Here is a 20,642-nt window from a genome sequence, read left to right as displayed (position 1 = left end):
CTCCTTGTCTACCGTGCGGGTATGTCTGTCCTTGTCGCACACTGTCGCTCTCCTTGTCTACCGCACAGATATGTCTGTCCTTGTCCCACGCTATCGCCCTCCTTGTCTGATGACGCTAGACAAGGAAACTAATAGTGTGCGACAAGGGCAGACATACACGCGCGGTAGATACGGAGAGCAACAGCATGTGACAAAGCAGACATATTTACGCGTTAGACAAAGACTGTAATAACGTGTGACAAGAACAGATATATTCGCGCCGTAGACAAGGAAAGTGTTAGTGTGCGACAAGGACAACAATATAAATTAGTTCTACCGTTTCACCGCTAGTATTTTAATGCCTTTAGCGGCTAACACATCCAGTCTTTCCTGAGTATGCCAGTTCCAAATAAACGAATATTATAAATCGTAAGTGGATGCCGATTAGCTACGGATCGAGTGCGATTTTTAGGTTAAGCGTGCAACGTGCGGAACACCTCTAGAATTGGTGCCGTTTCTTGGCCCAAGCTAGAGGTTCCTAATAAACCGAGCGTCTGAGGTTAGGGGTCGCCGGCATCAGTCCTATTGATGAATCTAGCGCTGATTCTGAGACGAAATATACTCCATCTTCTATATCCTTTATAACTTTACATCATACATAAAATCATCCGCTACAGAAATTTCACCTTTAGTACCATCTACTGACGAATTGCAGATTGTATATTTTCAGTTATATATAGCTGTATTTATGTACAAAAATGAAAAGTCCCATGCAAGAGCAAAGGAAGCAGTTCCTTCTCTCAGTAACCGACCCACTAGATTTTGTTTGTTCTGCGTGACACTCAATCAATAGATATTCTTAAATTTTAGAATGTATTGGAAATAACCAACCAGACCCACATTCTTTTCGGGGAATTTCTCATCTCTGCACAAGTGTTGATGCAAATATAAATCATTGTTTCGAATTTTGAGATTATTGAGTTATTACAGTTGAATTTGGTAAGAATATATTTAATTTTATACAAAATAAAAATAATAATATATCAAATTTTACAATTTGTTTTGATTCGGGGACTACGAGAGAAATGATTGTAATTATAGAAAATGAGAAACTAATTTTTTTTATAGAAAAAATCATTTGTGGTGATTCACTTGATTGCTATTTTATGTCCAAACGAGTTCAAATATGTTTCATTGCGTTTGTGGTATTAAGCGGATCACGTGTTTGTTTTCACATTTTGTAAAGTTTATGTTAAAATGAAAAAACATCTGGAAAATACCTAGGTATATGATAAGTAGACATGTAAGTACGTATCAGCTGATTGGATCATCATCTTGTTTACTATTCGTTAAAAAGTGACAAGCATATAGTCTGTAATTTTTAATTAACCAAAAGTTGTAATACTTAAAATTATATGTCCAAATTTAACATTATGAAGGTACTTGACATATTTTTTATACTTTATATAGAACTTGTATTGTTTGAAGCAATTTTATAATACTCTAAATTATTAAATATAATCGATTTCTCACAATTAATATTTCTCTTAAATAATATACATGTACATATCTCAAAATGTAATGAAAATAAATTTATAATAAAAAACATTTAAATTATTAAAACATATAAAATAAAAATTTTTAACATATTTATTGCCAATATTATTATTTTCTGTAATATGATGAACTTAATTTTAAGGCTAATTTTTTTTTTTGTTTAAATATAGTTTTAATTTTTAAGCAATATACCTGTTATTTATTATTATTAACTACATTAATAATTACAGATTATTATAGAAGAACTTGAAAATATTTTGTAAAAGTTATAAAAATCTAAACTATGGCTTCAGCTTCAAGTACAAGTGCTCGAAGCTTATTTGTCGAGTCAAAAATGAGATTAGCTGATAGAGTACAAGTTAATGTAAACAATATTGCATCTCTCGCAAGACAAATACAAAGAGGTTCAAAAAGCAGTGAGGTAAAATTTCAATGTACTTACATTTATCTATGTATTATGTTTTACCGTATATTCCATCTAATTGTAGTATATTTTGTAATGTTAACACTGCTAATATTTATAGATATTAATGCATAGTGCAAAAAATTTTGCACAACAGGAGCATAGTCTAGAAAATGCAGAAGCTAATTTAAAGAAAGCTGCTCTGATAACTAGTCATTTAGAATATCAAATGGAATCTATCAGTCAAAGTTTTATAGCTTTGGAAGAAGTTACCGAACAAGTACGTGCTATGCAAAGATAAATTATAATAAATACTCATTTTTATTTATAATAATTTTTTATGTATTTTGTACTTTTATATCATGTTATTACTGATTAAATGTATAATTTTTTTTAAATCATATAAGTTTGTTGAATATATGTGCGAAGTTTTACAAATATTATTTAAGATATTTAATTGCACAGCGAATTGGAAACAATATTCACTATTATATTCCTCATATTGTTGTTACAATCTATATTATGTTCAAAACATGTCTTTCTGGTGATTTAAAATAAACATGTTGTAAAAATGTTTTATATTAATGTATCATCCTTACAATCTAATATTTTGTTACATGTGTTTTAAAATTTAACCTCTTTTTTGCTGCCAAAATGCAAGGTACCAATGCGAATACCAATACCAGAACCAATTTAATATGTACGTTTTTATGAATTTTAGAAGAACATAAGCAAACGAAACCGAAATACTTGTGGTACTTGTCACATAAACATCTAAGGCTGATAAATCAACACTGAGAGTAAAAAAATTAAGAATAAGGATTTATTAATATAATTCATATAATAATATTCAATAATAATATGCTAAAAAAATTATTCGTTGTTAAATTCATTGCTATGATTAAAGTTAATGAGCACTTCTTAAAAAAACACAGTTATTTTACATAAAATTTCATAATTTTATTGAATACTCTATAAGACTTAAATTAATTACTTACAATTGTAACGTTACATTTAACTAAACAAGAATTTTATGAGTTTTGATTACGTACACAAGATATAATTTGCTAAATAATTAATCTTTGTGGTTTTTAAAAAAGTTGTATGCCAGTTTAATACATGATTTATCAAGGATACAGAATATCATAATGACCAGGACGATACAGTAAATGAACAGCTGGGGTAGCACCTTCAGGAAAATCATGTGCAGTTACTTCAGTCCCAGCGCCTCTATCCATATAACGGACACGTATTCCAGTTCCTAAAGCAGTACTCATAGCTATAATGTGAATGTGATCAGATTCTTTGTACATTGGTTCCACCTCCTATAAAAATAAATAATTTTAATCATTTAATTAATATTGATTATAAAAATATATTTCATATAACAAAAATATATATACTATACAGGGTGATTCCGAAATCGTGGTACATTTATATAGAAAGTGATTTCTTATGTAAAATTAAAATTTGAAACTTCGTTAAATATACCTACATTTTTCAATAGAATCTGCTTCATTCTTCTTTCATTTTTACTTTAAAAATTGCCTCTCTTTGTACCATGATTTTTTAAATCATCCTATATACTTTTTCATCCTAACAAATAACTCATTTTTTAGAGTTTTTGCAGATATCACAAAATTTGTAACACAAATAAATCAACAATGAAATATTAATTGTAAATAATGACATGACATAGTATCAATACTTACTTGACGGCAGAATTCTGAAACAGTACGTTCTCCTTCAATAAAATGCTGATAAAAATCAGCTTCACGCCGTAATTGACCAGAAGTAATTAATCTAAGATATACAACAACATAATCAGAGCATCCTTGTTCATTGAAAAGTTTATGTAATTCAATATAGCTTGACTCCGTATCTTCTCCTACTTTATCAATTACATCCATAAACTGTAATACAAAAAAGGAAATATTTTTTTATATATTCAGAACAATTAAAAAAAAATATAAAAATTTATAGGTATACGATTTATAATGAAATATATTTACTGTATCATGAAAATCTTCAACTGTAAACTGAGGGAAACCTAATGCTACCAAACTATCTTTACTCTTTAATGCAAGTTCTCGAAATTTTTCATACTCTTCTTTATTTCCAATTAACTTTTCAAGATATGCATAACTAAAAGCTCTAAAAAAGCAATTTCCATCTGGTCTAGTTCTCCTAATATACGAGTATTTTTGACCTAATGCTTTAGCTTTTGAAAGGTATATTTCATCTTCAGAATATTCACGTTCCAAACTTTTTATGGATTCTTTCTCTCCAACCAAAGCAATAGATTCAGAAATCTGGAAGATAATAATTTTTATTTCATATTTTAGATATAAATATAAAATAAAGAAATGCAGACTACAAATATTAAATTATACTGTTTATATACAAGCTATCCACAATATTTAACACTTGATTTACAATTCATAGTAGGACAATCTAGTAAAACAAAATGTTTATTAAAACCAAAGGCAAAAAGTACGCGTGTACAATTAATGACAATTCTCAAAAACGGTAAACAGAATATGTAACTCTTTCATAAACAAAAAAAAATTAGTAATAGTTGTTAGAAAATTAAGAAAAAAAGATCAACTTATATAGTAACAATAACGTATATTAACCTCCATTTCGATTCGTCTTTGTTGTTGAAGAATCAACTCATCTTGGTTGATATCTGTAATAAAATAAATATGATAAGTTATATATTCGTTCTTTCGGATTGTAATGTATATTTAAGAACCTGTATTTTCTGTTAATTGCTCTTTGCAAGATTTCTCTTCCATATTTCAAGAAGTTTTCATCAATTTTGAAACGACTGTCAAATTATCAGTCGTAAATAAAAGCCCGATGTCCATGTGGAAATTGAAAAGGCATTTACCGTTGTATTAAAATGTTTTAGATTGGTAACTATGTCCTCCGAAATAGAACAGATGTTGACGAAAATTTAACAGAATATATTTTTCGATCATTTCTTTCATATTCGCGTGTGTTATACATTGAAATTCAGTAAAATAAAATCACACGGAAGAAAATATTATTCTTTTCTGTTTAATGTTGAACAATGAAAATGTAGAATTCCACCACTAGGAAGTCACATCTGTTATCACTAGACTACCAATGCAACCCGCCAAACGTTAAATAACGCGTAATACAAAATTATACAAGCATTTGAATTCATTTATTTTTAATAATAAAATAAAAGATTTTAATAACATATTACATTAAATACAATAACAATTAATAATAAAAAGTAAAGTTCTAACTATTATATTAGAAATTTTCGATTTTATCATATTATTTAACTGTAGTTAATTACATCTAATTTCTATAAAAATATTTGTATGAATTAATATATAAAATATTATTTCGTAAATCATAAGAATTTAAAAACAGCCGAAGTATCATATTTGCACTTTGCAAATATGTATATTCATTATTTTAAATTTTTTAACATTGAAACTTAATAAATACAGTTAAAAAAAAAAGAAAAATTAACTGTGTTTCTGATAAAATATGATAAATACGAAATAATCGGAATATAGCGAAATTTTATTAATAATGTTTATAATTATTATAATGTACCTTAAATCGTTGTGCAAATCAGTATACATATATACGTGTAAACATGGCAAGTTTTGAAGAAGGAGGTGTAAGTGACAAAGAAAATCCTCAGGATTTTCAAGAAGAAGTTGAAAATAATGCTCGTATTGACGAAGAACAAAAGGAGAAATTAGTAAAATTGCCGTTAGGTAGGATAAAAACAATTATAAAGTTGGATCCTGAAGTGACTATGGTTAACCAAGAAGCTGTTTTCTTAGTTACGAAATCTACGGTAATTGTAAAGTTATATTTCACTTATTTACGAATCAGATAGTATTGCATAATAATATTTCTACACTAAAATAATTTCAAAATGTTTGGAACATTGTAATCAGTCAACATGTGTTTATCAATTGTACTATAGTTATTCTTGAGTTTACGTCTCATATTCTTTATTTTTCTAAATAATTAAATGATGATTAGGTAAACGTAATATGTGGAAATTATAATTTGTACTCTATTGTGTATATTAAATTATTACTTTATTTTAATTAAATTAAAACACTTCAATGTATGATAAAATGATTTTTATAACATTTTATATCTTTATCATTAAATTTTAACATTTTATTACAGGAACTTTTTATCGATTCTCTTGTTAAAGAATCATATAAATATACAGCACAAGTGAAAAAAAAGACAATACAAAAGAGAGATGTAGAAAGTGCAATTAATAATGTTGATGCTCTTGTATTTTTAGAAGGAATGTTAGATTAAGATTTAATAAATATATATAAGTATATAATGACATTATTTTTGTACGTTGTTAATAAAATTTCATTACTATATTAAATAAAATTATATTCATATATAAAATTTCAATTTTCATATTTCTATACTTAATACAAATATGTGTAAAACCAATGAATAAAGAATAAATATACAATGATATGTTTTATATGTTTTATAGTTTAAGTAAAATAAAAATAACAGTATTTTTTAAATATATGAATTAAGTTCAGTACATAGTTGAAAGAAACTAAAATATTTAAAAAGAGGATACAAAACTGAAAGTAAATGATATACTTATTTACTTTTCACAACAAAAAGAATATGAAGAATAAGTAGATAAGAGAAAGGTAGTGATCAATAATATATTGTTATATTTATTCTAAAATTTATAAGCTCCATATTTAACATGTATTTTTATTGTAAAACTCACTTAATACAGTCATATAATTTCATCTGCATGTACAAAGAACTGCGTAATTTTATTATTATACAAATAAAATATATAAATAAAACTCTTACTAACATACACATCAATATATTTTTTTAGTGTATTTTAACATTATTTTTTAAGATATTTCTGGTTATTTATAATACATTTTGTATTACAAATAATGTAAGAGTGAAATATGTACATCATAATTATTTTAAATTTTCAATTTAATTGTAGTATTTGTGTACAGCTAATAAATGCTTCAACATTCCTTTGAAATGTTAAAGAATATTATACATGTGAAGAGTATTTTTAAAAATTTCTATCTAATACATAACTTATGAGTAACATAGAGAAAAAAAATCAGTCTTATTTTACATATGCCAATTATTTAATTTTTATTGTTTTTATTTATTAATTATAATGACTTAAAATAAATAATATGAAATATTATAATTTGAAAATACATATTTAGCATCAGAAAACAAGAACCTATGATGTTATCAACAAAATAAAAAAAAAAATATATTTCATATAATAAAGAAAATGAACGAAGGAATTAAAAAAAATTTTTCAAAATTATTTTTTAATTATTTGATATTATTTTTTAAATAGAATTGCACTTGTGTTTATAAATTATTACAGAATATAAAAAAAGTAAAAAATGATATTTTAGAATGTCCATTCTGATTTCATTAAAATATTTTAATTAGTACGGTTAAGTTTTTAAATTAAAATTTTTAATTTTTATTTAAAAAATTATATTGATAGTCAAACATTTTATGTATTTTATTATTACGAAAAATATTTACTTATATAATAATTAAAACTTGATAGAATTATATAAATAAAAAAAGTAGAAATTATATTAATAAATGAATATTTATATTTCATTTTATGAATTTTTTTCTTTAAAACTTATAAACAAAAAAAAAATTTTTTTTCTTTAAAACTTATAAACATAAAAAAAATTTGAAAAATATAAATTTTTGTTTTGTTAGAAGTAATTTTTAAATATTTAAAAAAAAATACAATTTACAGAATATTTTATCCAATATTTGATAATGTATATAAAAGATTAATAAATAATAACTAACAAAATTTATTAATTTATGTCAACATTCATTATTTTGAACATATGTGTTGCTAATTAAATATGTAACTATGTTTTATTATTACTCAATAATACATATAACAAAATAAGCATATTGCTTATATAAATTTATGAATTGAACCATTCCTTAGTTATTTCCAGTTATTTCATCATATTATTCGAAATACTTTGAAATTAAATAATCAGAATGATCCATTAATTTGTAAATTTTTTTTGTGGATTATCTTCTGTTAGAATTTTAAAAACGACAAAAACATTTAAGTAATTTAGTTTCATAATATTTCATAATATTCATACAAATGCTTAATCAATTCATAGGATGATCCTAAATATGAAATGTTTACTCTGTAAAGGTCTATTATAAAAGTTCTTACATTTTCTTTACGAAAATTTTTAGCTTTAGACAATACTAATGTAACTCAATTATTTGACTGAATTTTCTTTACATTATCTAAGGAAATTTAAAAGTATTTTTGCAACTAAAATTATATAAATTTTGATATGAACATTATAAAACATTTTAGTACTGCAAACACGTGCGAGCTATTGTTTTAATTGTAACTAAAAAAACAATAAAATTTAGGACGTATAAAAATTTGTTGAATTTATAATAAAAAATTATTTCATGTTATAATACATGAGGATTACATTTTATAGATATTAGCTTATAGACATTATTTGAAGAGATTTAATTCCTTCCATTGCTTTCAGTTTTGTTAAATTCAGAAAAAATTGCTAAACTTACTGTAACTATACTTTACACTATATATTAAAATGCTATGTAATATTAATATTTGAGTATTGTATTTGGATTAAATTGAAGGATCATTTATATTCTGATAACTATTATTTTGTATATACTCTTGTTCGTCATAATTTAATCTACAATTAGTATTAATAAATTTTATATTTATAAATGTAACGAAAAATGATTTTAAGGATTTTCATTTTATATAGATTAATAATTAATCCTCATTTTTCAAATTTTAATTATTGATATTAATAAAATATTTAAATACGAATATTTTAATACGATACATACTATATTTAGTACGATTGTAATGTATTTCGAAATATATTAGGGTCGCGTATTTCTTGAATCTAGAATAGTACAAGTAAATTTTATAAATAAATCAACAATTAAAATTTTTTAACAAAGTTTTCTATGATTAAATAAATGTTTATCACCATGTTATTAAATAAACTTTCGTTACAATAAAAATAAAAAAAAAATATTTTTGATGACCAAAATTACATAAATATACTTTTTAAAATTCTTCCTAATATTATTTCAATATTGTGCTAGAATTAATGAATATTATTTATATTGAAGGAAAGAATGTATAAGAATTCATTAGGGTACTATGTATATTACTGTATAATTATACATAATGGATGCTAAAAATTAGGAAGTAACTTGCCATACTTTTTACTTCTTGCGTTTAGTTTTACGGCGCTTACAATCACCTCCAAAAGAACTTTGATCTGGTGGGTTTGAATTTCCGGTCTTATTGTGATTGTATAAATTATTTAAAAAGTCTTCAAAATCTGCTTCACTATTCAATTATTTACAGAGTTATATAGTATCGAAAACAAAATATTCATGAATTTAACAAAATATCAGTACCTGGTATTTGGATCTATTTGTTGACGTCTTTTGCCATTATTGGCCGTTTGTGACGGTGGTCGTTGACCTAAGACAATTCTATATTGAACACTATGTGTATTTGCTCTTAGGTGTTTTAAATTACCAGCTTGACAAGCTGCCCAATCTGTAACATCATATACTGCTCCTTCCATACAAGCATAATAATGCCAAAGAAAACCCATTAAACGAGACTCTGCCCAAATGTCTCCCTAATCAAATTGAAATAAAAAAGAAAAATTAATCTAAGAACACAATACAACATATTTACTTCCATATAGCATTTTGACAATTACTTCTTTTGCACTATGACGTATTTTACATTGAGCACAAAATCGTGCCGCATAACAAGGACGCTGTGTTGGAATTCTTTTATGCCTTAAACCACAATTTGTACATCTTATTGTATTTGCTGCTTGTTCCATTTTTCTATGAAGTTGAGAGAGTAAATCACTCAATACACCCCAAGCTGCTTCGACTTGTCTAGTTTGATCAAATGCTTGTCTACGTTCCTAAAATATTAAGAATAGAGTACTGTTATAACAAGAAATATAAATTACACAGGAAAAATATAATTTTTTAGGGATAAATTTTTTTTAAATTAATAAATATAAAAAAAGCAATACCGGTTCACCAATTATATCAAATGCGTGAACAAGTATTTTGAATGCTTCTTCTGCGCCAGGTTGATTATTTTTATCTGGATGAACTAAGAAAGCTTGTCTCTTATAGTACTTTTTTATATCATCATCTGAACATGTTGGTGTAACTCCAAGTATACTGTAAGGATCTTTTCCTTTGCAAGCTAATAATCTTTTCATAGCTTCTTCACCAGTACTAGGTAATGCAATATTGGCTTCAAGACCACCATGTATCCAATTACTATTTTCTTCTTTTTCTTCATTTTTAGTTTTTATTTTACGCCAAAATGCAAATTTACTATTACCAAACCAATTATCCAATTGTTTGCCAATAGTATTTAAAATACGAACTTTTGAAAATGTCATAGCCATATAAACCCATGAGTATTTTAAATATAGCATAGTATGATACCATCCACATTTTCCACTAAAATGTAAATATAAATTTAATTATTTACATTATACAAGACATACTAAAATAGTATAACACAAAATTAAATCAAAATATTTTTAACATTAAGAATTACTTACAGAAGAATCATAAGATTAGCACTCATGCCAACTACATCAGATACTAAGTGTAGCAACCAATGAAATATCTTTAAACCAATTTTAATCCAGTGACTGGCATATTTATTTAAATTTTTATATAAATCTTTGACTGGTGATTCCCTATTTTCTCTTTTTCGATTTCTTTGAGCTTTTTTAATCTGTTGTGTTTTTTCAGTCTGAAACCGTTTAGAATTCTTTTCTTTTGTTACTTTCTTTTCTTCTTTATTCATTTTGTTGACAACCTGTTGATTTTTCTCTAGTTTTTCAGGAGAGATGGTTTGACTGAAAGTGTTTATTATATTTAAATTATTATTTATTTGTATGGGACGTTTAGGAATATTCCCAGAAGATTTGGGATTGTTATTTTGAACTTTTGAATTATTAAGCGTTTCTCCTTTTTCTGCTTTCTTAGGTATTTTAGAAACTTTTTTCTTTTCAAATTGATTTGTTCTGTCAAAACTATTTATTTCGTGAGTTTCAGTTGGTGAACCAAGATTGTCTAATGATACCCAACGCCTTGGGAGATTTGAATTATTTTTTTCTAGTACTTTCCGTGGTATTTGCATTTTTGGAGAATTATGATCATCACTTCCAGATGAATTTTGTCTCTTTAATGTCGAAGATTTAGATTTATTCTTTGAATTTTTATTAGAAACCTTCTTGTTTACAGATTCTGTTTTGGGTTTTATAGATTGAACTATTAAAGGAGATGGGGGTGTTGGAGCAGACTTTGTTAGAACATCAGAATAAGAAGGTCGCATAGGTTTCACTTCTGCTACCACACGAGGTTTCTTGTGCTGAGAATCAGTTGAATTTCTAGGCAGTTCTTCAGAATCTCTAATATCTATATTTGGCTGCAGTACTGGAGTTACATTTGGAGAACCACCAAAGGGACTATATGTGCCAGATTGGTTTGGCACCCAATTACCAACTAAATTCTCAATTAATTGTTTTCCATTAAAATTTTGGGTTGGCAATTCAGATGGCACATTCATGTGTCTATCGTTAAAGAGACCATATTCTCGATCAATCATATTTTGATTCCTGTAAGATGTCATGTTTGAAAGTTGGCACTGTTCTGCCATAATTTGTGAGGCATTTCCGTAAATTACATTAATGTAATTGCCTCCTCCAACATCGATAGTTCCAATTAAATCATTATTTTCATTTATACCTAAATGATTTACTGCTTGAGATGGGAAATAGATCGAATCTGTTGGAGGATCGTAGTTTGACATATCTTGCATATAAAGCGGAGCATCCATTGGAGGCATAGATTGCATCGTGGGTGGATTAGAATGAGGAGATTGACTAGCAATATAATGTCTTGTTTGATTTGAAGAATAATTTCCCCAATTATGAGATGTAGCTTGTTGTGGATTTACGCCAAATTGGACATAATGACCGTTAGAACTTTCTAAATCTGAAGTCATAGCTTCAATAATTTTGTCTAAGGACATACGTTTAAAGCCAGAAGGTGACTGTTGTTGCTCTGCCATATTGTGATGTTTCTTTAAAAGAAAAAGAAAAAAATATTAATATTTGTGTTTAATTATATGATAAAAGATGAAGTTCTGCACCAAAAATTATTTCATCGAACACAAATCTTTTTTGTACTACCAAAAACAAATTATTCTGTGATAAATATTGAATTCACGTTTTTTGAAAAAGAGAGAAAAACTGAATAACTTAAAACTGTTTATGGATTGTATGTAAAATATAAGAAAAATCTATATAACAAAACATTGATAGAAATAAATCTATTTATATTACAATTGACATAGAAAATAATCTTAAAGATAATTTAATAACCTAAAACAAATGTTTCTTTTTAAAGTTACATCAGGGATAAGGATGCAATGCTTACATTTGTCGGCAAGTGTATCGCTTCCGAATCTCCGTTTACATTATACTTAAAATAAACGGTTTCTAAACATATTGCAAAGAAAACATTATATCCAAGTGATATATACAATTTCAAAGCATATATCATGCGGTTAATACAAAATCAGTCACTGTATTTGTTCGTAGTCTGCACTACCAGCAGATTCATAAACGGATCACATAAATAGTTTTCTTTCTGTATACATACAACCACGTATGTATATAATACTGTTGCGAAAAGTTCCTAGATAAACGGATATGTCCAATTACCGAACCGTTATGGCTTCGATGTATAGAATCTTAAAATAATTCATATTAAAAAATTTTAATTTTTTTACATCATGTTTTTTTATACGCCTTGCAAAATAAAATGAACAGTATCATTTGCATTCTTGTGAGATTAACAACGCGTTGCGTCTTTTTACTAGAAAAACTGTTTCTACCATTGCTACATAGTTTATTTGATAATTCACTGCTAATGTTAGATTTAATTTAAAATATACTGATATTATTAACATTGTCTTTCACGACTTTTATTAAAGAATGATATACTAACATTTATTGTCAAGTTTCCTTGGAAATTTATGATGTTATTTTTTTAATTTTTAATTTATATATATCCATGATCGTAAATATTTGTTATTTTATATTCATTTACTTTGTAACGGATAGATTCAAATGAATTTTCTTGATAAATTAAAAAAAATTAAACTTCATTCATACCTTTGTTTCTCTGTAGATATTTATTTAAAAATATATTACAAATAATATAATAGCATAAGCATTGTACATAATACGTTGCTACAATACATGAAATAAATATGATATATGTATATTCACATATGATAAAAACATTCGACATTGAATACACTTACGATAAAAACATTCGACATTGAATACACTTACGATAATTTGAACAATTAAGTCAAGTCCAAATTATAACTAACAACATTATAATAACTAAAACAATGCTGTATTGTACTTTTATTGATATGTTGCAAGGTCTTTTTCCTCTTCTAGATTCACAAGCACACATTTCTAGTATGTAACCGTCAACCTAGAGAAATATTCACAATATATAAGATTTATAAGAATGTAAATGATTTATAAAAATGTAACTTTTAAGAACAAAAAATAATGATATATAAAATTAAGTAGTGAATACAGAAATTAAAGAATCTGCTGCAAAAATGAGGCAATTCTATTTTCCAATAATTAAAAATTAAATAATTTTTCTAACATATGAATTAAATGTGTTCAATGTCAATTAATGTTTGTACTTTTGAGTACAAAATCATTCATTTTCTTTGTCTTCCACAAATACAATTTAAATATTTAAGTTGTTTTAATTTTAAATAATTGTAAATACCTGTTGTTCATAACATCCAGATGTAATAGGTATTATTTTATCTTCTATTGCTTTCCCGCAAAACAGTGATGTATTAACAACTGCAATTATTTTTAATTTCATAATATCCATTTTATATTTTTTAATATGAATTTGTATAATGTGATATACTTACTGTCATTATTATAACTAAAAGTATACTTTATACAAACATCACCAGTTGCAGCAGAACATAAGTACTTTTTTGAATTCCAATATTCTTCATAATCATCTGGACTTGGTGGTTCATCTAAAATGCAGACAGCAATTATGATTTTGAATATACTATAAAATATGAAGATTACAATAAATATCACAATTATTATAATTTTTTAAAGTATAAGTAAAAATATATGAATACCATATTATTACATAGAAGACAATCGCAAAAGCAAGCAACTTTTACCTGTAGGAAGAAAAGGTTCAATACAAGGAGCATTTTTGACTGTAGAACAATTTTTATGTCTTAACACTGGTGCTACCCAAGTAAAATTATAACATCCAAGAAATGCTTCATCTGCTTTAACTACAAAATAAATGATAAATGTAATTTTATTATTCTTTTTTATATTTGCAAAATTTTAATGTTAAATATAATTACTCAGTACTAAGGATCCTCCACAGATAATTAAAAACACACATAAATTAATTTCCATCATGTTGATTTATTTAATGCTTTACTCTGACCACTTCATCCTGCTGATTATTTTCAATAGTACATAAAACTTATCTGATGAAGATAATCGTTATCATAGTGATATGTTATGTATCAGATGCTCCTATTGTCCAACTTCATATTAAACTAGATATACAGGTCAAAGTTATTTTTATTTGTATATAAAGAATAAAAAAATAATTATCACAAGCATTAGATATATACAATGTACAAAGTATATTTTATTAAGTGAAATAATATTTGTAATTTATTACAATGACTAATATGTATATATATATTTACACTTTCGAAGAATCTAATGACTTTTAGTTTACAAGATAGTTACAGATGTTATAAGAAACAAGATAAGTAAAAATTAGCCGTTATAAAAAAATTCTTATTCTAGTAGTAAAAATAAATATTTATAGTAAATGCTTCATACATTTCTTGATATTCTTTGTTGCCTTTCATTTGTTTATAAGAGTATTATTTAAAAATTGTGTGTGAAATTTTATTAAAATTCATCATGTCGGCCTAATGCTTCACCAAAATCAGTTGCTTGAGAACCAACAAAAATATCATATTTTTCCAAGATTTCATCTTTAGTAAGTTTTTGGTCTGCATCTGTATCTGCTTCAAATATGAGATGTCGAGATTCTGCTTCTGCATGATCAAAATCAACTGGGACAATCCAAGTTCTGACCTAAATTAAAATATTTGATTAATTGAAATTTATTATTCTAATACGATCATATATTTCATATAAAAATATATATCACCTCTTCAAAGTCTAGAAAACCATCACCATCTTTATCACGATACATAGAAAATTGCTCCTTTTCATTTTTTATCCATTCTGGTTCTTCTTCACCTTCAACACCATCATACATATCACCTACAGACGAACATATAAATTCTTTTTATTGTTTGTACAAATCAAGTGCAAGAAAGAAAAGTGAAATATATACCAATAAATTCTGAAAGAGATATTTTGCCATCTCCATCTTTATCAATATCTTCTATAGCTTCTAATACTATGATATCCTTCATATGATCTGCCTCCTCTGCGTGAAGGAAAACAGCAAATTCTTCTTTTGTAAGTGCATCATCACCATCTAAATCTGCAGCTTGCCAACGTCTACGTTCTTTCTTAAGCATAGCAATATATGAGAAAGTATTATCTTTAGATTTTTCATAGTTCTCTGCTTCTTGTTCATCCATATCTCCAAAAACCATTGCTGAGTATTTTGCCCATGGAAGTTTCTCTTTCTCCTCTGGATTATGAGATTTCCATTGACGTTCAACATCATCTCGTATATAACGTTTTTGCGTATATAATATCCAGTCTTTCAGCTCTTCTCCAGTAACATAACCATCTTTATCTTTATCTATTTTATCAACTATCACTCCTAATTTCCTTGTACTTTCTTCGGGGGTAAGCTGATCAAAAGTTTTTGCTTCTTCACCTAGGAAAGCTTCATGGTCATAGGCAGAATTATGTTGAGAATTGATGTAATGTTCTTCATTGCTTGGTTCCTGAAATAAATCTTATGAATTAAAAATATATATTTGATAATAATAATAATAATAAACGTTATTTATTTGAAAAATGAAAAAGGACATTTGGACGTATTCCAAGGTTATGTACCAAATATATAGACAATAGATTTGTTTACTATTACGAAATAAATTGTTTTTATTTTTAAACAATTGAAAATGAATGTTTCTTATTGTACACAAGTTATTTAATAGACAAACCTTGTTAAGTACTCGCGATTGATGTTCATTTTCCGGCTTCGGAATTGCCGTCGCCAAAACAGAAAAACCAATAAAAATTTGGAGAAGCATGAATTCTTGCATAACTCGTTTAATTTACAAGGAAAAAAAAAACGATTATCCAAAGTTGGCAAATCAATGAAATTATTAGGATTTTAAACGTCAGAAGCAATGGTAGTTTCTTCCTTAGCTTTAGTTCAGCTTACTCGAACTTCCACAGCAGTAAAACTTTGTCTTGCTTCATGCTACATCCCCACTTTCTACATACTACATATTCGTTTCAGAAATCGTTTCTGATGCTGATGCTGAAATGCCTCTGCTCCATATCACAAAGTGTCATGACCGAGTTACATATATACTAGTTAAATACTATTAATGCGTATGATTACATGTGACTGGTCTACGTGGTTATCGATAAATGTACAAGATAAAACTTTATTTAATCGAAATAATGTATTGTATTAGAACAATTTGGATGATAATGTTATATTTAAAAATTTTTGATATTAAAATTTAAACATTCGTTAGAAATAAATTATACAAGAGATTTTTTTATTGAACATCATTTCCGTTTAATAGAGATTAGTGAATATTAATTACGCTACTAATACAAGACACTGCATTAACTATAATATATTAAACGAAGTGTCATGTGATCAAGATAATTAACGTCAGTTAAATGAGGCTTAACATCTACGTTCTATTTCATTGTATTTGACATTAATAAATAATCAACATGTACATTTATTGTTATAGTATTGATCGCCTCATCAGAAGTTACGAATTCAACTACTTGATTTTTGACTATATCGGCATATGCGTAATTCATTATCACAATGAAAACATTCATTCTCGTTCGTATAGTTTTAAAGGAAAGTACGCATTCTCTCTGTGTATACAATAAGAACCTCACATCTAATTTTAGATCCAACGTCTGTAACGATATTTCTCGTGAACCTCTCAAATTGTAGTTTCATTTATTCGCGATGAAAAGATTTTCATCTATATATATATTATCTATTATTTGTAGCCGAAGTTTATATAAAATTTTACTATGTTATAAAGAAATTTTACATACCCATAATATAATAACAACTTTTGTTACACATTTCCATGTATGCATATGTGCAACATGAACGTGATAGAGAAACGAATATTCACCCCTTTTCCAAAGCCGGCCGCTTTAATGATAATTTTCTGTAATGAATGATTCACCTGCAACGATTCTCTTTATCTGGGGTACGCTTATCCAGTTATCTTATATTTGTTGATGATAAAGAGAATACTAGCCAGAAGAATCAGTTATACACTGCCGTATACGTTCATAGAACTTACGTTACGATTCATACCGCGTTATTAATCGATATTAATTTTTAAAGCGATTTCTGCGGAAAGAATCCGCGTTCGAACGTGCTTTTCCATTAATGAAAAATTTATTCGAAATATACGAGTGCTAAAAATAACTGTGGAACGATGGTTGCGAAAACTTCCGGGCCCCAATTAGAGCAACGAATTCAGTGTATAAAATTTACGATTTTTTGCTTGAATGCCATCATATGGGTAAGTATAGAAGTGCATGCACTTAGAGTTCTAATTTAACCGATAACATTAAACGCTTTGTTATCGATTTATTCCGTATAAAAATTAGAATACAAAGACACTTATGAAAACTATTCTAATAAAAGTTTCATTTAGTAATATTTTGAAAGAATATCGTTGAAAACAATTTTTTCAACTATGAAATTTCTATCAAGTTTATTATTATTATTTTTTTTACATTATCGTTAATAATCAATTCGTTGTGTACAATTGTCATGTGCAGTTGATTGATCAATATGTACAACATTATATACTTAACGTAAATAACTTTGCACAGGCAATTTAATTTGAAATGGTTCTTATTGCAATACAGGCACATCCTCGTTATATTTGAATCAATGTGAGTCAGATCATGACATAGTAATCATATCTGTGTTTATCAGCGTGACGAATATGAGACAGTTATGGCTTGAGAACTAAATGTTAAAATTGAAAAATTCGATGAAACATGTTACACATATTCTTCTTTCTTATGTAATAATTTTTTTTATTTTTTTTTATTGAAGCATCGAAGTTTAAATGAAAATTAAGCATAGAATAAATATAAAAAAAAAAACAAATATAGCAAATATTGGCTTAAATTTAACATTTAATAGTTTATTGAAATAATTTTGAAAAATATTACATGTATATCGTAGTTACTTGGAAGCTCGATGTTTGGATTATGCATGTGGCTAAGGATGGATCCAGGTTTTCAGGAATGGGTTGAATTCCTCGAAATATACGAATTTTACATCGGCATTTACATCTTACTTGCGGCTTCGATATTTATCATAATTATCACGTTCATCGGCTGCGGAGTCGCTCTTATGGAACATATTCTCGGTCTCTATGTTGTAAGGCATAGATATATTACGATTAATCAATTTCATATTATTATTTCATGATCATCATTAAACTAATTGTAAGTTCAGAATACGTCCTCTTTAAGTTAAGTTTTTTTTATAAAAGCGGAAGTATTCCATATTTATATTAAGAGTACTTTACTTTAAATATATTAAGAGTATTGGTTACAAGAATGTACGAACTCTAAGCAAAATCGTATCGATTTTTCAAGTACGTGGGACTGCAATTATTTTCCTACGTTCTTGGTCTCGTTGGCACAGCACTCCTCCTCGATTATTCCACCTACGACAGTAAGATTCAGCCTCTTATAAGACGATCCATGACTTCCCTCATCAATAACTACCACGACGAAAGGGCAACGTACATTTTACAATTAATTCAAGAAAGCGTAAGATAATGTGTTATATTATTTATTAACAAACGTACATATCGTTCACTGTATATTGTGCTGCTGTTTTGAAATAACCAGCTAATCGAGTGATTTTTAAATAGATCGGTTGCTGTGGTGCCGATGGTCCAATGGATTATATAACCTTGAGGAAACCATTACCCACTGAATGTAGGAACACGGTTACTGGCAATGCTTTCTTCTACGGATGCGTCGAAGAAATTTCATGGTTTCTGGAGGGAAGATCCGGCTGGCTGGCTGGCTTATCATTGGCTCTATGTATGCTCCATGTAAGGCATCAACTATATCTTATAAAAAGATGAATAGTAAGTGTTTATAAATTACTGTACTTTGTAAATCAAATTTTACAGATAATAATAGCTGCTCTGAGTCTAACGTTGATCCGAGCTATTAAGAAGGAAGAACAATATGTCACATTCAAACGTTAATTTATATTAATTTTCATGCCAAACTGTTCATCGCATATCCTCCTGCGTTCCATAATAATGTACATATAATTAATTACTAGACTGCGGATGTTTGTGCATTTATAGAAAATTGAAAGCAACACTTTGCAAAATGTTCGTGATACGAAAAGATGTATACAATTTTATTAAAAATAAAATACACATTGCAATGATTAATATTTAATATTAATATAATCTGTTGAAACTTCATACATTATTTTGACAAAAATATAAATGCAAAACATCAAATGTATCGTGCACGTATGCATTAACATTTGCAGACTATTAAAGTGGCATTACAATATTTACATCGTAAATTGATATTTCATATGTAATATTCTTTTTAACAAACATTCAACAACAGTTTCTTTAAATCTTTACGTAGAGCAAATATTTTTAAATGAAACGGAGTATTCTCAGCGTATATCGAATGTATTCTTCGTCGAAAAAGAATTTTTGTACTGCTGTGTTCACATCACAGGGTTTAGAAAATTGAGTACACATGCTCGTTTTAAATTTAGAATTCAATTTCGTTACGTATTTCCATATGTTTCATATTTTTAGATTGTTCGTGCTTACTTTAGAATATTGAACGAATGGTACTAAACTTATGATTTATTCTTCTTATCAATTATGTTACGTCGATGCTCTACTTATTATTTTTTATACTTAATTTCACACAACATTTCAATGTTGTTTTATACACATATTCTATAATTACATATTTTGTCAAAGACTATGACATTTTACGAGCTATTTAGTTCTTCTTGTTTTACATCCATCGCAAACATATGGCAAGCGATGTAAGTAAGAATGGAATAATGACAATTTCATTTCTCTACCATTATTTCCGACTAAATCAAACTAAATGAAAAATATAATTTATTCTGATTTAATCGACATATTTTATATATTAATATCCAATTTTTTAATTATGTATAATAAAATAAAATAGTTAAATATAAAAACTTA

At 26.8% G+C, this 20,642-nt stretch overlaps 7 protein-coding genes across 14 annotated transcripts; 3 read left to right on the top strand and 4 right to left on the bottom strand.

The window, feature by feature from the left end:
- The first annotated feature begins 229 nt into the window (after nt 1-229).
- LOC122527281 (BLOC-1-related complex subunit 7) lies at nt 230-2,738 on the top strand. 6 transcript variants are annotated; one of them, XM_043651307.1, is made up of 6 exons: nt 230-408; nt 850-978; nt 1,108-1,282; nt 1,767-1,957; nt 2,061-2,219; nt 2,661-2,738. In XM_043651307.1, the coding sequence occupies exons 4-6, from the start codon at nt 1,820-1,822 to the stop codon at nt 2,715-2,717; spliced, it is 354 nt and encodes a 117-aa protein (XP_043507242.1). In that variant the 5' UTR covers nt 230-408; nt 850-978; nt 1,108-1,282; nt 1,767-1,819; the 3' UTR covers nt 2,718-2,738. The 6 variants fall into 6 exon arrangements, with proteins under 6 accessions (XP_043507242.1, XP_043507241.1, XP_043507243.1 ...); XM_043651306.1 differs by having other exon boundaries at nt 1,108-1,286; XM_043651305.1 differs by having other exon boundaries at nt 231-408; nt 1,108-1,418.
- Nucleotides 2,739-2,877: 139 nt separating this feature from the next.
- Nucleotides 2,878-4,983, bottom strand: LOC122527278 (ubiquitin thioesterase otubain-like). Its single transcript, XM_043651299.1, has 5 exons — nt 4,695-4,983; nt 4,576-4,628; nt 3,952-4,251; nt 3,652-3,852; nt 2,878-3,264 (listed from the first exon to the last, which is right to left on the bottom strand). The coding sequence occupies exons 1-5, from the start codon at nt 4,735-4,737 to the stop codon at nt 3,067-3,069; spliced, it is 795 nt and encodes a 264-aa protein (XP_043507234.1). The 5' UTR covers nt 4,738-4,983; the 3' UTR covers nt 2,878-3,066.
- Nucleotides 4,984-5,499: 516 nt separating this feature from the next.
- Nucleotides 5,500-6,334, top strand: LOC122527306 (DNA polymerase epsilon subunit 4). The gene is made up of 2 exons (XM_043651361.1): nt 5,500-5,786; nt 6,131-6,334. Exons 1-2 carry the CDS (start codon nt 5,580-5,582, stop codon nt 6,269-6,271), a joined length of 348 nt encoding a protein of 115 aa, XP_043507296.1. The 5' UTR covers nt 5,500-5,579; the 3' UTR covers nt 6,272-6,334.
- A 2,846-nt stretch (nt 6,335-9,180) lies between these two features.
- LOC122527301 (dnaJ homolog dnj-5) lies at nt 9,181-12,792 on the bottom strand. Of its 2 annotated transcripts, none has more exons than XM_043651352.1 (6): nt 12,536-12,792; nt 10,648-12,182; nt 10,102-10,543; nt 9,772-9,987; nt 9,458-9,687; nt 9,181-9,386 (listed from the first exon to the last, which is right to left on the bottom strand). In XM_043651352.1, exons 1-6 carry the CDS (start codon nt 12,659-12,661, stop codon nt 9,260-9,262), a joined length of 2,676 nt encoding a protein of 891 aa, XP_043507287.1. In that variant the 5' UTR covers nt 12,662-12,792; the 3' UTR covers nt 9,181-9,259. The 2 variants fall into 2 exon arrangements, with proteins under 2 accessions (XP_043507287.1, XP_043507288.1); XM_043651353.1 differs by having other exon boundaries at nt 10,648-12,179; nt 12,536-12,791.
- Nucleotides 12,793-13,304: 512 nt separating this feature from the next.
- LOC122527305 lies at nt 13,305-14,740 on the bottom strand. The gene is made up of 5 exons (XM_043651360.1): nt 14,541-14,740; nt 14,346-14,465; nt 14,076-14,189; nt 13,922-14,001; nt 13,305-13,609 (listed from the first exon to the last, which is right to left on the bottom strand). The coding sequence occupies exons 1-5, from the start codon at nt 14,596-14,598 to the stop codon at nt 13,478-13,480; spliced, it is 504 nt and encodes a 167-aa protein (XP_043507295.1). The 5' UTR covers nt 14,599-14,740; the 3' UTR covers nt 13,305-13,477.
- Nucleotides 14,741-14,997: 257 nt separating this feature from the next.
- Nucleotides 14,998-17,508, bottom strand: LOC122527303 (calumenin). Of its 2 annotated transcripts, none has more exons than XM_043651358.1 (4): nt 17,449-17,508; nt 15,563-16,130; nt 15,374-15,489; nt 14,998-15,297 (listed from the first exon to the last, which is right to left on the bottom strand). In XM_043651358.1, the coding sequence occupies exons 1-4, from the start codon at nt 17,491-17,493 to the stop codon at nt 15,109-15,111; spliced, it is 918 nt and encodes a 305-aa protein (XP_043507293.1). In that variant the 5' UTR covers nt 17,494-17,508; the 3' UTR covers nt 14,998-15,108. The 2 variants fall into 2 exon arrangements, with proteins under 2 accessions (XP_043507293.1, XP_043507292.1); XM_043651357.1 differs by lacking the exon at nt 17,449-17,508 and adding an exon at nt 16,353-16,754.
- A 160-nt stretch (nt 17,509-17,668) lies between these two features.
- On the top strand, nt 17,669-20,638 carry LOC122527304 (tetraspanin-2A). Its single transcript, XM_043651359.1, has 5 exons — nt 17,669-17,930; nt 18,608-18,805; nt 19,027-19,203; nt 19,308-19,493; nt 19,575-20,638. Exons 1-5 carry the CDS (start codon nt 17,844-17,846, stop codon nt 19,650-19,652), a joined length of 726 nt encoding a protein of 241 aa, XP_043507294.1. The 5' UTR covers nt 17,669-17,843; the 3' UTR covers nt 19,653-20,638.
- Nucleotides 20,639-20,642: the final 4 nt, after the last annotated feature.

This window comes from Frieseomelitta varia, unplaced genomic scaffold (genome assembly GCF_011392965.1).
Source record: "Frieseomelitta varia isolate USP_RPSP 00005682 unplaced genomic scaffold, Fvar_1.2 scaffold_214, whole genome shotgun sequence".
Lineage (NCBI taxonomy): Eukaryota > Metazoa > Arthropoda > Insecta > Hymenoptera > Apidae > Frieseomelitta > Frieseomelitta varia.
Note: the sequence above shows the minus strand (reverse complement) of the source record. Positions and strands in the feature narration are given on the sequence as shown.